Raw genomic sequence first — 16,273 nt, 5'->3', positions numbered from 1 at the left:
TGTGTGTGTGTGTGTGTGTGTGTGTGTGTGTGTGTGTGTGTGTGTGTGTGTGTGTGTGTGTGTGTGTGTGTCTCTGCTTTGACTATTATTTTGGGCATCCTTGCCCGAGCCGCAGATGTGCAGCACTCTGTAGCACATGCAGTACATGGAGGGTGCAAGCAGCACACACACACATACACACATACACAGGAGACAACTGTCTGGGTCACAGTTTTTTAGGAAGTGCCCTCCGCCTCATGATGTCTGCCGTCTGTCATGATGTCTCATTACATCATCAATTTGATCAAAAGTAGCAATGAAACAAATTAACATTTTACAAATCTCAATTCAAATGTAGTGGCTCGCACCTTATGAGAACTAAATCACGCAAACTGATTTCATGCATTTAACACAACCGCACAGGGTTATTAAGCTACCCTTGACCAAAGGTCCGGCCATTGTACTGTTTTTTTTTGTTTTTTTTTTTTAACGACAAATTTCACATCGTGCGGCACTGCCTGTTTCCTCTATGGAATAACAGTATAGCAATATAGTCTCATATTGTCAAAACTACACATAACATTTCTATAAAAATAGATGTAAATATATTGTTTTTTCTTGTTGAAGAATATTGTACATATTCATATATAATTTAAATGTATTGCAAATGTGGTGATATTTTTACCACAACTGTTAAATATTAATGATTATATTTTACAGTATATTGTAGATACAGAATCTAATACCATTCACAGGGTTACAGTGCTGCATGTGGTGTGTAGACATAGAACAGCAGGTTTACTGGACTTGGATGTGATTTAGATTCAACCCAAAATGTGTCCAGAAGTACGGCCAGAAGAAATACTTGTTGCCTACGTGTTTTTATGACAAATGTTTTACAAAAGTTAAGAATGATTTTGACATAAGACTGAAACATAGCCTTTGCCTACAGTCATGAGCATTGTGAACCGTGAACTGTCCGAGTCTTTCCTCCCCAGTGCATCTGAGATCAGCAGCCTGGTTCAGCAGTTCACTATATCAGAGTCCATGGACGCTGCTGCTGCTGCTGCTGCTGCTGATGTGATAAGTCAGTCTAGCAAGACAGTCTGGACGTTTCTGCCCTGCTGGTTTCAGCGTACATTGTGAAACTGAAATGAGATGTGCTGCATACCATCAGCCTGATCGAGTTCATGAACATATCTGCTATATGTACAACGTTACTGAACATATCTACTGTTGCATGTTTGAAATCCTAACTTTATGTTCGTTTATCATTTAGTAATGTTTTTTCTGATTTATGACTATAGTGCATACATTTAACATACAATATCACCTTTACAGATTTAAAAAAAACATCACTGCCTTTCTGCAACATTTGATACATTGTGTGTCCACACAGAAATACCTCTGCACTCTGCAGCAGGTTAAACCATCCTTCTGAAGCCTCCTACTCTCCATTCTTACTCAATTTCATATTCATATCGATCTACATTTTCACTGTCAGACAACAGAACAATTATTTGATTGTGGCTCATACATGTTAAACCTGCCCTGAGCTGTTTGCAATGTGCTGTGCGTAGCCATTGTTGCCAAGTGAGTTGGATGGAAATCTCTAGAAACTGTAAACATCATGAGTTTTATTTAGGAGCTTTATCATATTTTATACTCGCATACAATCATAAAATGTAGCATAAAAACTGTCCAGTTGAAGTAGGTGTTATCCCAGTGTTGATATAATAAAGTAAAATCCCATTCCCCGGATTCTTCAATAATAATAATAATAATGGAAAGTGCCATGTCATATGAGTAAAATGGCTTGAATTACAAATAATGGTATTGTTATTAGTTTTTTTATAATGTGAATAAACAAGAAGTGACATAGAAGGAAATTGAAAACAGACAAAACTGACAAACATACAGACTTTTTTGCCGTAGCTTATTTGGGGAAAACTTCTGTTCTTATTTTTTAATTCTTTAAGATGTTCTTTTGCTTTACAACAATAAACAAAGTTGCAGTTTTATACAGAGATATCCACTTACCTGTTATTAGCTCATACTAAGACAACAATTTCCCAACATCATGACTGAAATGAATAGATAAGGTGGTTCAAGATTACACACACACACAGAAAGATAAATTAAAAGCCAATAAATAAAAGCTAATTAATTGTGAGACTCGTCAGGGTTGTTTTGTTGATTGCAGATCTGCGCATATGTGGTCCTGTGCTTTACCTCGAGCAATTCTGAACAACCTGTAGTGGTTAAGTAAGTCCTGCTGTAGCAGGTCCAAATGGCTCTGTTTTCATGTTGTGTCATGTCCCCCTCCCGCAGAGCTCCACCTGCATTTAGGGATGTGCTTGGGGATTTTGCTTCCTCTGGTAACCGTCTCCTAAACAAATCACATGCAGATTTATTGGCTGTTGCTATTCCTGTACGCATTCAGTAAACACTGAATATTCAAGCATGGGTATAAAGTTAGAATGTGTTGTTTATTACAAATTTAGGGAAATGGCTCACTGAGAGGAAAAATAATTCAGGACACAAAATCAACCAGTGGTTAAATTGGCAGTTTTTGAGCGTGTGCAGTAAGATTAGTATTTATGCTGTTAGTTAACACTGTGTATTCACTGGACAGACTCAACATGAACAGTTGGTCCATGTTACCACCAATCACACATAAAAGCTCAGTGTTTAATTTTATTTATTCATTTTTATAATGAAAATCCTTCTAAGGTCTTCCAGGTCAAATTATATTTCAAAAATTTTAATTTGTAGTAGACTGAAGGTGTTTTCATGGGATAGTACACCCAAAGCAAATGTGTACTAATCTGGTGAAAACCTTGTATTGATGGTCTTCAGTGATATTACACATGTAAGATACTGATTGTGTCATTTGTTGGTGTGAACTTATTTAGTTATTAAGCTCCCCTGCTCTTGACAACAGTAAGAGGCACAGGCTACTAGTGTACTTAATGTTTGTTCTAAATTTGGTGAATTTGTTTTTTGTAATGCAAAGTGCCAGATTATTTATTGTGAAACAGGACTGGGCCTGGTATTTGGACACTATCTGGCCAGTTACTACATGGATTGCATGGCCATTAATGTTATTTGGCTTGTTTATACGCACTAAAACAAATACCTCTGTAAAGGTTATGGTGTCCAACTTTCGTGGAAACTGTTTCAGTAATGATGCTCACTTTGGAGGGTGTAGTTTGTGGTGCTGTTGTGTTGCAATACACTGAGAGGCTTTTTTCTTATATTTAGTTTAATGAAAAAGGATGACGGAAATAATACCATGTTTCCTATAAGGGAATCAAGTTTTAAATGGAATTAAATGAAGGGGGTTGACATTTAAAATACATCTATTTCTGTAAATTGGATGACATGAAACCTTTGCACTGGTGAGGTACACAGCCAGGCGCACACAGCTCCTCACCTGTGCTTATGTGGATGCGTGGATGTTCCGCTGTGAGCTTGACTGCCCTGAGGTGGGAGGAGAGGCACGGCTGGTGGTGTGTCAGCCATCATCAAACAGCACAATCCACTTGGTTTCGAATCCAGTCATCCTTTATGACTGGATTTGACGTGGCCTTTGACATTACCTGCCTGCTTATACGGGACCAATCGCACAAGTCACTGTTGCATTCTGTGCTATTTCAGCTGCTGCGCTATTACAGTTGGTGCATGTACACGCTCTCAAAATATTGTAAGATCATTTTCAGGTTCAAGGCTTGTTTCACATTGAGAGGTTGATGAACTGATGACACAGAAAGGACCTGGGTAAGTATTTAAACACAGGGACTACACAGGATGGCAGGTGAAGAAACTTGTCGTACGACCTCTGACCCTTTACCTTTTGTCGGAAAAGTTTATTAGTTCATGTATTACTCGTGTATCCATCACAGTGTAACAGTGTCAACAGTAAAATACTTAAAGTGTTGATTGGATGCCCCCCCCCGATACAGATATTTACTGTTTTTGACGAGTTGATATACCCATAGTGCACTTCTGTACACACTTCCTTGACTCTGTGATGCCATCAGACTGGGACGACCCGGGGTGGACTGCTTCTGTCAACATGAGAGCGGAGCCGCTGTTCTTCAACTGCAGTTCCTCATCAATGAGGTAAGACAGACTCCATTACAGTGCCGATGTCTTTAAGCTGTGATTTAAAAAAATCTGATTGGTTGAATCTGATCTTCTGGAGGCCTGAAGTGGAAGTGACAACCATTTACCCACAAATGATCATAACCATGTCACCAACAACCTTGGATCAGCCGTCGTCATCAAAGTATGGGGGGCCTTTTGTATTTTGCTGATTATCATAATAATGATGGCAATTACCCCATTACCCTTTTGAATGGCTTCCGGATGACAGTGGGGTTGTATTAATTGACCAGATAGTAGAGTGGAATTATGTCTCTGTATCTCTTCTTAGTAGCATTAATTCATTGTGCAATCATTATTTCTTATTATGGGATTATTATTATTAAGGGATTTTTTTATAATAAATACCCCCATGCACAAGACAGTTTCTTCTAATATCTGACACCTGGAATTCATTTTAGCAAATGAGGCAAATATAGCACCTCTTAAAAGGCTAAGACTTAAAAAATGCTGCAGATTGGCCTTATTACATTTCTATCTGTTTACCAGTGCAAAATTATGGTTATGGCTGCAGAGTTAGACAGTGAAATGGATGCCATGTCATGTCAACGCATGAATGATGCGTTCAATTTCACACTGTTGTTGACTGTTGAGGGTTTTGGTTTCAGATTTAGAGAATGGAAAGGGATGGATTTTTTCAGTTGCCTATGGAGTAAAATTTGAGAAGGAAATCCATGTCTTCAAAAGTGCATATTGATATATTATAGAGTTTTTAGCATCCAGTCCTATGGAGTGGTTTTCTAAATCAGCTCAAAACCTGGTTGTTTCAGGTGGAGGAGCTGATGTCAGAGAACGGCAGGAGAGTCAACACTATTATGAACCACTGAAGTTAAAGGATCATTATGATCACAATTTGCTCAAATACACAGAGTTCTTTCCTCTCAGTTTTCCCTCACTGTCTGCTTTTCTCCTGACAGACTCGTACTGTGTGGGCTGACACATGGCAGGGCTCTGCGTCAAGTGGTTCATTTTAAGACTTCAACAGCAGCTTTGTCAGTCCGCTGCAGTTTTGATGCTACATTTTGTTTACTAACGAATTACTGTAGGTGTATTATAGAAATACAAGGGTCCACATGTTAAAGAGCAGAAGCCAAGTCACATGGATCGGGAACAGAGCTGTCTCTCCCCTCTGTGTTAGGCTTTCTTGTTTCTCCTTTATTCTGCTCTAATCTGTGTGTTCCTCCGGCCTCTCTGCTTTTTTTTTTATTTTTTCTGTACCCACTCTATTTCTTTTTAAGCCCACTGGCTCTTTCAGCCCACTTCTCCATCACTCATTGGCCTACTTGTGATGTGTCTGAGGCAAATAGCTGTGGATGGGCCAGTGTGTGTGCGTGTGTGTTTGCGTGTGGGCTTGGACTTAGCGACTTGGTGTTTCTGTGTGTATGTGAACGTGTTTATGTGCCATTGACATAGTTTAGTTTGTGCATGTTTGCTTGTGGTATTTACAGATTATTTTAGCACTTTTCATGTTTAGTTTTTAACTTGCATGGGTTTCAACATATGTGTGTGTGTTTGCGTGCTACATGTGTGCATATACGCCCCTCACACTGACTATTATTGGTCTTCCCATCGTTTGACAGGTTGACTAATAGCAGTGCTCTGTGTCAGTGCCCTCTCTGGGATTCAGTGCGTGGGCTGTCAGCTGCCCTGCTAATGGTTGACTTGCATATTCAGACCAGCCTCTTGACAATCACTGAGGATTCGGTCACACGAGGCCACTTCTTGCAGGTACCTGTCACTGTTGAGCTTTGTCAGGCGTTAAGAGTATCTATCTTCTCTCACACAGAAGTCACGTAATTCACATGTAGTTGCCAGCCGCATGCAGTCATTATCTCATACCTTGTCATCCTTATCTCTAAGCCTCTCTCTTGCTATTTGATGTGATGAGAATTTTTTTCTCTGCCACAATGTGGAGGGTGTGAATAGACTAATTAATGTATTTGTTTGCCTATTCTGAATTCATAATTTTGATTGATGAATAATACATCTAAAGAGGCTGAAGGGGCTGTTGAAGGTTGGTGATGGGCAGTGGAGGGAGAGATGGATTGAATCGTGCTGAGGGAGGAAGGCTGGGTCGGCAGGAGCAATGTCAAGATGCAAATTTCTAAACAAGACATTAGGTTTATATCTTCAAACAAATTAAAAAATCTGCAGAACGGATGAGATACAGTTAATCGTTTTAGTTGTAGTTACCAAAAAGAGTTTTATCAGTCTATACAGTCCATATATGAGTCTACTACTACACTGACAGACTAACATCAAAAAGAATGAGTCATATTACTGTGGTAAAATTAATGAGGACAAGAAATGTTATTTTCTGATCACTTTGCCATCTGCTGCATTAATGATGTACGTAGAGACAGAGATCAGTGCGGGTAATTAATTCAAGGGACATTCAAACTTCCCAGTTCTCTGAACTGTTATGTTGATTAATAGTTTTTAACAATAGCGGCAAAATAAATTGCAGGGGAAAGTTTTTTGTTTTTTTTTTACATATTGTTAACAGTCTCCTTTCCTCACAGACACTTGAAATAAAGAGACTCCAAATTTTACTACCTCTGTAGCATAATGATTCATTTGTTTTGAAGAAAAATAGAAGTCTCCATCTTCAGCGTAAAATCTGATCTTCTCCATGTGCAGAGAGGTAGAGAGGGACAAGGAGGAGTCGCAGGAGAAAGACAGATGAAATACATGTTGAAACTTACAGGCAACACACAGACACACAGACCTGATCAATGCTTGGCCTGAGGTTGGAGAACTAAATTAGCTCACTGCAGCTAATGAACCAACACAAAGCTTTGATATCACAACTTGTGCTTTTAGACTTTTCAGGTATCGAAGGGGTAGACGTATTGTATGAACTGGAAGCTGTCAGGCAGGAACTGTTCCTTATCTGGCTTTTTCAGGTCAGGAGAACTTTGATCATTTCGGTTTTCATGCAACACCTCAGGCAGCTCTCTTAAGAAAGAATTGGCTTTGTATCAGGCCCTGTGTTGATTAATGCACATTGATTAACTAACCAAAAATAGATTATCTGATACACAGAGCATTTAATAAGAGACATAAACAGTGATTTCATTTGACCAGATGAACACAAACATGAAAATGTCCACATTTTAAGTCATAAAGTTTAAAGAAGGTTTACCAGACCACCAACGCTTTGTTATTTGAACGCAAATAAATGCACCTACAGCCGTTTTCCAGATGCTTTTGTGGTGCAGTTTTCTGTTGGGGCTGGTGACTGTCATTTTACCTGTTCTGTGCACTGTACTTGCATCTGATTGCCTGTGCTGCCATCAAGTTGTCAAGATAATTCTACCATAACAGAGTTTCAGACCCGGCTCTCACCCTGTTCGGCCCTCATGTTCTCTCTTCTCCACATCTGGTATGATTGCTTCATTAGCTGCTGCTCCACCTCCTCTGACTCCAGCTCACTCTCTGCTCCTATGCATGCTTCAGTCTTCAAAATGATCCTTTTATGTTTGTGAAGCGATTATTGGCTGTATAGAAGTGACAGAAAGGATTATGGAACTTGATGTTGAGTAATGCTTGCAATTCTGTGTTGAATCTCAGCTGAGTTATATCTGTTCATCTCCCCTCTATAATCCTCTATGTGTATTGTAAAATCTCTAACCAGGTAGAACACAGCTCAATAATTCATTAAATATCTTCAGTTACTTTGCTAGTGTAATCCAGTCTATAGCACTGGCATTTTTAATTACCAGTTAGGCAGATTAAATAAATAATAAGGTAGAAATAAGTATAAAAATAGAAATATCGTGAAGAAGTAGTAGAAATACATTTATTGCATCAATCGAAATAATAAGTAGAACAGTTGCAGCAACAGGTCAGTAAATACTCTTACTGAATATGTGCAAGGAATGTGATGTCTGGATAAATATGAGCTGCAGTAAGGCTAATTAAATGAAATGACAATAAAGATAAAGTGAAATTATAGGCCACCTATATACAAACTAAACTGTGTCAAGGTCAGATCAAGAAAAAAATGATTGAGAGCAAATACAAGAGCAAGAACCATTGGAAAAAAATAATGAGACAACATCACCTTGACACATTGTTAATAAAATGAGCTTCATCTTAGTAAGTGCCACCAGAAACAGAGAGACCAGCCCCCAAAAGTAAATGATCTTCCCCATGAATGTTTGCACATTTAGGGCCAAGTGGAGCAGAAATTAATGGGAACGTAATAATTCCACTAATGCAAAAATCATTTTAATCCCAGCAGGATGAAATTATATTATTAGATGGGGAAGAAGAAGAAGATAAGATTATGTAAAGAAAGAAAGAAAACCCAATCATATCCAATGTGAGGCAGGCAGTAAGGCAAGTAAGATAATCATCATCATCAACCCCCCATCAGTCAAATCTGACATGCGATTGGAGAGGGTACCAAACAAAATAGAGCGCAGCAGAAGATAGATGCTCAAATAATTGTCATTTATTATTTCTTGTCTGATGATTTGTTTAAGGAAGATTTATCTTGAACGAGCCTCCATTAATCACGTTCAAAATGCGGCACTGAAAAGTGAAGCTCATTCATTCTTATTTAGAACCTGGTAGACATATAAAGATTTTTTTTTTACCAGACTTTATTAATCTTTTTTTGCATCAAAGATATTATGTCTATGGCTAATTTTTGAACAGGTACAGAAAATAATGATAGAGAAGAATGTGTGTGTGTTCTTCAGTCTGGTTAACATCTACTACATCTCACTGTGCAATGTTTATCTAGTTTAATACTTACCTTTAAATAACTGAGAGATTGTGCACCAGATATTTTTTGCTATGGAGAGTGAGTGAAGGGAAAACATTCACTCATATGGAAAACAGTGGAAAGCAATGTTTTCATCCTCCCTGGCACTGTACAGCCTTTAATCCCATGATTAAATTTGTAATCTACAGCTAATTCTCCCTGGGCTCCAGTGTATAAAGTGATGCCCTGGTAGCAAAACTGCTTCGGGAATTACACTGAAATTACAATTTTCTGCCCTCAGAAGTAGGACTGAAACCAGATGTCATTTGAGAATGATTTGTCACTTTCTTCTCACAGTTTTTCATATGATGTCTGCATGTGCAGGCGGTTGGGCTTCAGAGTAAATGTAACATTAGTTATTTTCTGGGCCTCCTCCTTTTGGAAGAGCATATTCTTCTCCTAATTGTTTATTTTTTGCTTTTTCATCTCTTACATGTGTACTTGAGAGATGCTATAGCTACTGGCTAAATATTTGCTTTGTGTGTGTGTCTTTGGTGCCTTGCACCTCAAACCTACTGTGCAGTTAGTCTAATCTTTCACAGTCTTATCAATCAGCACTACAGGACTTGTGTTGAATCCAAAAGGCAAGGTTTCCTCTGTGTCCCTGAAATGATTCAGCACTGATATTCCCTTTTCTTCTTTTGTCCTTTAGGGAGCGTTGGTCACAGCCTGTGCAGACGACACGCTACACTTGTGGAATCTGCGTCAGAGGCGGCCGGCTATCCTCCACTCACTCAAATTCAACAGAGAGAGGTAAGCACAGATTCCACTAGATAAAACACACACACATTTGTTCAGACAGCCGCACTCTCTCATGCTGTATACAAAGACACACCGCACACCCTCCAATGAAAGATGGATGTGACTGCCATGGATCAGTATGTTTAATTGCTGGTACAGGACTATATAGCCTTAAACACCCATCTCACTGACATCACACAGTAAAATGTATATATACAGAGTCAGGTTGTCAGGGATGAGCTGCACACGATGTATTCTGCATCCCCTCATCTTCTGCATCTTGACTAGAGCAAGATCGGCTGGCAATTGGAATCAGCCGGTTTTCAGCTTGATTAGCCTTGATCGGTGACCGGCCGATCAGTCCCACATATATCCGATTCTGTGCCGGTCACACATTCCACTGCAATTCATGTTGTGCATACAGTGGCACAGGCACAGCCACACACACACACACACACACACACACACACACACCATGTTGTTGGCGTGGAAGTTCTTCTGGAACAACCATGAAAACATTCACAAAAAGAAAAGTTTGCAAAGGGCAAAGCGGCTAAAACTAGTGCCACACCACTTCCCTCACCTGTGCATGTGTGTCCACACTGCTGGAGTTGCTGCAGTGCCGTGGGTAATGGCCATCAATAATAATAATCATCCATTGTTGATGAGTTTGTGAAGTGAAGAGTTTTACAACTTTTCACCAGAAAACATGAACATGTGATTGAAGTCTCCATTAGAGGAAAGTTACAAACTGTTTGTGCCGCTGTCAATCATAGTTCTAAGAAAGAAAATCTGAGTCAGCCAAGAAAATTGAAATCGGTGCATCTCTAAACTTGACACAGTCACAGCTGTATTGAGGCTGTTAGCCCTTATGTAACACATTTATTCCCCAGAGAGCTCTGTCAGGAGTCGCTGGTGCCACAGGCAGTGTCCTCTGGCTCACACCACATCCCCGACCACCCTGCAGATATTGGCTGCTGGAAGCTAAGCTGCAGCATCGGCAGTGGTTGGAGCTCCTCCACCATTTTTTTTTTTGATTAAGTCTGGAATACAGCAGACAGAGTCGAGAAGCAGAGTGCTGAGAGGATGAGTCCAGCTCATCTGACTCTGAGCCTTTTTCACCATGCCTGATAAACCTGACAAAGAAGATCCACTGGCTGGAGTCTCCTGCCTCCATCTCAGCTGGCGACTCCATCTGACCCACCTCCAAACCCACCTCCTTTGACATGTTGCCACCTAAACCACTGAGCCACATCAGCCAGCTTTCACATAGTCACTACAAACTGCATCAGCAGAGAGAGCTAGTGAAATATTTTAATCAGATGTTGCTATGGCAACGCAGTCGGCCAGGACGTGATGGTTGATGGGTTGACTCTAATCTCGATTATTATGGGACAAATGAACAACTTCTGCAAAGGTGTTTGAAATGTCAGGAGTGTTCATTTTATTGTTGGGGTTTGGCAGATGTAGCTGAGTGTGATGGTCCAGCGGCGGCGACACAGAGAACTCCCGTCTTGGAGCCCTCCTCTCTATATCTGACTCCACCTGAGGGTCCCGGAGGTTAGAGGACACGTTGTTACTGTTATGTTGCTTTTCCCATAACAGCTAAGATGCAACGGGACAGAAGTGCTCAATGAACTGGGAAAAACATGACCACTGCAGAAATCTGCAGACCCAGTGTGTGTGAGTGAAGCTGAGAAGACCCTGAGTGTGTTGGGTAATTTGGCAAGTCCCTCCCTCTCTGTTATCAATTCCATGTCGAAATTGTAAAAATTGTTATGTTCTCTCCAACTAGGCAAAATTTCATCGACTCCCTGCACCCTCTACTTCCCTTTTCCTTTAAGCAGACGTGGTGTCCCCGATGTATCTCTCCTTCTTGATCTCTGCTCGCCGTCTCACTCTCTGCTTAATGCCCTCTCCTCTTCTGTAGAAGAGCAGTGTGTGGGATGTGGTTGTAAGCAAGGCCTTTGCTCTTTGCTTTTCCCCCAGCAGTGACAGCTTGGTCTCTGCTCTCCACCATTAAACTTTAATGGCGAACAGTGACTTCTAGATGCTGATGCGTGGTTTTTTAAACCTTTTCCCCCTCTCTCTGCCTGTGGAAACGCTCTGAACACTCACACATGTCACTCATGTCTGGCTATACACAGTAGTGACTCAGATGATAAAAACTACACCTGTGGTTATATTCTTAGAGCCCTGGCTGAGTTGTTTCAGAAACAGGTTGTTAATCCTGGGGAGTGGCCTTCCACCATTTCTGTTTACATGATAAAATAGCAGGTTAGGGGTGTGTGTTGGTGAAAGGAGCAAAGATCCATTTCACTCTGGTCAGCATTAATTGAGCTCTTGTTGTTTCTACTATGTCATGACAAGTGTTTGCCAAGTCTAAAATAGAACAGACTTTTTACATTGCACTTGCTCCAGTCCTAGGTAGAGCTCTCTAATTTTTTTTTTGTTGCTTTACCACTACATGCTCAACGCAAGTGCATGTACAGTGTCAAGGACCTTACAGAGGTTGGGTGTTTGGTGAGTTCATCCTTTAAGTAGGTTTATAGTTGCCACTGCAAAATGTGACCAAATATGTGACCAATATGCAGGGCCTCATATTCCAGTTTTGATGGAAACCAGAGCAGAAAACAAAGCCATATAAAATGATCCTGCTAAATAACCTTAGACAGTTTTATTCTGTAAAACCAGACCGGTGTTTGTATGGGACTTACTGGGAGCTGTGGTCTTGAACCCACTCCGCTGCTCTGCTCCTCCTGTCTGTTGTCTGCAGAACTTTTTACTTTGTTATTCATGTAAAATGAATCAGCAACAGTCCACTGCTGGCTGCCCCAGTGTATAAGAAACGATAAAGATATCAACACAAGAATGAACAGAACATCATTAAACGGTGAGCGAGACATGTGAGGGAGATGATGGCCACATAGGAGCAGAGTGGGCCCAGCAGCCTGCTCCACTGGGCCGAGCACCACAACACAGCCACAGCTATCTCACTCCCTCTTGGTCACTCTCTGTCTTTATCTGTCTCTGTTTCTCTCTGATGTTTTATTTCTTTCTTTCACATTGAACCAATTTGTGTAGCAGCCCAATGGGAAAACTTTCAGCTCTCCCAAAGGCCACTCTGACACTGCTTTGTTTGCAGGGAAGAAATGAGGCTTACAATACGCAACCTTCATTTGACCGTGCGCCTTGTTATGTCTCAAAGTTCATCTGAGAGATAATGGGACATTGCTCTCATCAGTACTTTTGAATGTGCGTGCACCAAAAATTTGCCCCTTCCCATACATTTTATAACAGACAAAAGCTATAGCTATATTGGTGATTAGTAATAACCACTAACTAACAACAAAGTAAAATTCTGTGGACTTAGAAATGCAGCTAGCTTCTTTTACAAAGAAAAGCTGACAGTCTCTTATCCATTGAGGCAAAGGAAGTTCAGACATGCAGGCAGAAATGAAGTGAAGCGACCTTCATACACAATGGAAGTATATTTGAAAAGATTTATTCACAGCCAAACACAAAAGACAGGACAATACAAAAATTAATGATAACACAAACTTTATAGTAATAAATCCCACATTCTTTTTTTTTAAATGCTCCCTCATATTTAAGCCAAACTCATATAACAGACACGATTAAGGTAGTTTGAGGGTTTTCTTTTCATTTTCCGTTTCTGTTCATATTTTCTGCCTTTCTATTCTTTTCAACTGAAAGTTTATTTCCACTGTGTGGCACCCGTGTCATGGGCAAGGAGGTTTAATGAAAATAACTGCATTCTGACTGAATGTGATGGAATATATTGCTTTTAAAAGGCACATTAAGTGCAGCACTTTCCCTACTAAGTTTTCTTTGTCAATACTTTACTGTGTAATTCTTTGTTACTTTTGATTAGTGCTCGTCATAGCAAACTTGCCCTGCTTCAGTCAAGGACTTTGTCTTAGTCACAGGACATGTTTTCTTTCTGCCGGGACTTTCTACCATTAGAGAGCAATATGTTTTTTTCCAAGAGACAGAAGAATCTCAGTCCTGCCATAAAACAACATCATAAAACTGGAGTCGGAGAAACAGAGCCTTAAAGGATAATGGACTGGAAGAGTTATTAAATGCATGTACTGTCTGGAAGTTGTTAAGGACAGAACTCAGTGTCTCTGTAGTCCAGGGACAGGCTTCCAGTCATTATGAGAAGTGTAGACTTTTTAAAGAATTTTATGAAATTCATTCTAACCTTGATAACTCTTAAACCTTTAAGGTCATTTCAGACAGCAAGCAGTTGCATCTGCTACCTTTATTGTTTCTAATGTAAACAGGTGGAGAGAAGGCAGCTGCTGCTCTACTATATATGGGTCATATTAATTATAATAATAACATTTGCTGGTAGCAAAAGTTGCAAAATAACAGATAAAAACAAAAAATGAATATATCGGTACAATTTTTTTTCATATCATTTCCAAGAAGTTACAGGGCATAGAAAGATAATTTAATGGTGCAGGAATGCACATTTACAAAGTAGATTTTACATTTTAAGGAAGTCACTGAGGCAGCAAAATGACTTTCAGTAGGAATGCTGTTCAAAAGGTTTTGAAGCTCTGGCAGGAAATGCACAGTTTTAAGTCCATATTTGGGGGATTGCCAGCAGAGTGTTGTGGACGTTTTTCTGGATGTAGCTGGCAGACAGCTCGCTGTGTGAAAGTCTCTGTTTTTAGAAATTGAACAACATACCCTCACACACCTTTACACTCTAACACTATGATTTTTGGCTCTTTTATTCATTCGATGATGATACTGGTCACTGTAAACCTGTCCACTTGAGATTTTCTGTTTTAGCTTCATAGCCTGGCACCTGTACCCGTCACTGTGTGATGCACATAGTATGCCCACACAAACACGGATGTGAGAGAGGTTAGGAAAACTGTTTTGCTTCAGAAGTGTAAAAAAAAAACAAACCTCCTTTCTACCTGTCTTGTGGTGCGATGAGGTAAGAGTCAGAACCACTCGCTCCCAGTTGCAGAGGAGTGAATCATGCTCTAAGATAGATGAGGAAAAAAGGGAATCATGAGTCATCCGTCAGAGGCTGGGCAGTGACTTTCTATTTAGCTCTGTGTCTCTAGGCTGAACCTCTGACAATTAGCACACTAACACCTCCTCAGAATCCCTTAAGAATAACCCATGAATCACTGGAATCACTTCCTTCGTTGACTGTCATGGCAAAAGGAACGTGAAGTCTTTCAGTCCAAATAAAATGTACCTAACAATGCACGAACCTGTGACGCTTCCTGTAGTTTTGAGCACAGTGAAAAGAGTCAGTGTAAACATGTGCGGTTTCGATGTATCACACATGACTTGTTCTTGACACACACGACTGTTCTTCGCTGGTACAGGTAGTAATTGTAGAATTGCTTAAGTAGTTGTGTCACATCTCATGCAGAGCAGATGGCAAGGTCGCCCGTTCCCCCAATGATGTCACCAATTCAATTCATCTCTGTGTCTGTTTACTTCATTAGGGGTATTTGCTTCTCAGCTGTTTTGGCAGTGGCTGGTCAGCTGGAGGCTAAACCCATGTCTCCTCCTGTCCTCTTTGATTGATAATTATAAGGCTTGATGATACAGCCTGGTCCGACTGTCTGAAGTCAAAAGCATGCTTTTGACTTTCCCTGTTTTGCCCTCTACATCTGTATTTGCCACTATTTACCTCTTTCCGCGTCCTTTCATCTTCTCATCGTTTTTTTCCATTGATTTTTTTTTCTTTTAAGCCTTGTCTTTTATTTGATATTTACTGTGACATTTCAAGGAGGTAATCAGTGCTAAAAGGCCTCTCTAAATATGCCTCATTCAAAAACCCTTTTTCACATGGAAAATATCAAGACTCACCGGGTTTACTGCCGATATGTTTTCTGAAACATGGCAATTTAGATGGAGCTTGTGAAAATGGTTAGACTGAATCTCATCTGTTGCTTTTTATGTTAAAAAATCAGATGTAATAATTCCGAAAGGTTGATCCCAAAGCATCTGTAAACAAAGAAATATGTGAATTTGGCTTGTTGAGGATAAATGCATGTTGCAAATACAGAAGACTGTATAAGCCTCTGTCCCCCCCCCCCCCCCCCCCCCCCACCTCACCAGTTTGGATATTGTCTTCGCCTCAAGCCCTTAAAATCCTTATTGAATTGTCTTCCATCTCATTTGTCTTCTATCTAATAATCCAGCCTCTTGCTGGGTAGGTGGCTTTGGGGCTGGAGCCCAATGATCCTCCACATCTTTCCAAGGTAATCAGCATGGACAGGAGTGACTTAGAGTGTGCTCGTCTTCGTTCCCTGGTTAAGGTGCTTACAAAGATGATGAGAGTAATAATGGTTTAAGCAGCTTGGTTTCATATCAAAATTATTTTGTATCCATAACCAGTGTCATGGAAAATTCCCAAAGGTTTTAGAGAAGCCATGGAGACTTCCTCTCTGCCTGTGATTGATGGGGACATATTGTATATGTATGCAGCCTCCTCTGTGTCACGGAGCCTTGATCCAGTGTACCATGCATCAGTGCGTTTTATCCCTAATGCAAAGTCTCTTATTCACCATTGCACTCTGCGAGCTGGTGGGCTAGACGTCACTGACC

At 40.3% G+C, this 16,273-nt stretch overlaps 1 protein-coding gene across 10 annotated transcripts in view; it reads left to right on the top strand.

Annotated features, from left to right (window-relative positions):
* Positions 1-16,273, top strand: part of stxbp5l (syntaxin binding protein 5L) — a 131,106-nt gene that overhangs the window by 54,576 nt on the left and 60,257 nt on the right. For all 10 annotated transcript variants that reach the window (XM_071495864.1, XM_071495699.1, XM_071495591.1 and 7 more), the window contains exons 3-4: positions 4,023-4,104; positions 9,573-9,673. In XM_071495864.1, coding sequence (XP_071351965.1) covers positions 4,023-4,104; positions 9,573-9,673 — 183 coding nt within the window. The remainder of the gene's footprint in view (positions 1-4,022; positions 4,105-9,572; positions 9,674-16,273) is intronic.

Source organism: Trachinotus anak, unplaced genomic scaffold (genome assembly GCF_046630095.1).
Source record: "Trachinotus anak isolate AG129_WGS33_773 ecotype Australia unplaced genomic scaffold, CSIRO_AGI_Tana_v1 ptg000001l, whole genome shotgun sequence".
NCBI lineage: Eukaryota > Metazoa > Chordata > Actinopteri > Carangiformes > Carangidae > Trachinotus > Trachinotus anak.
This window is presented reverse-complemented; position numbering and strand designations above follow the sequence as displayed.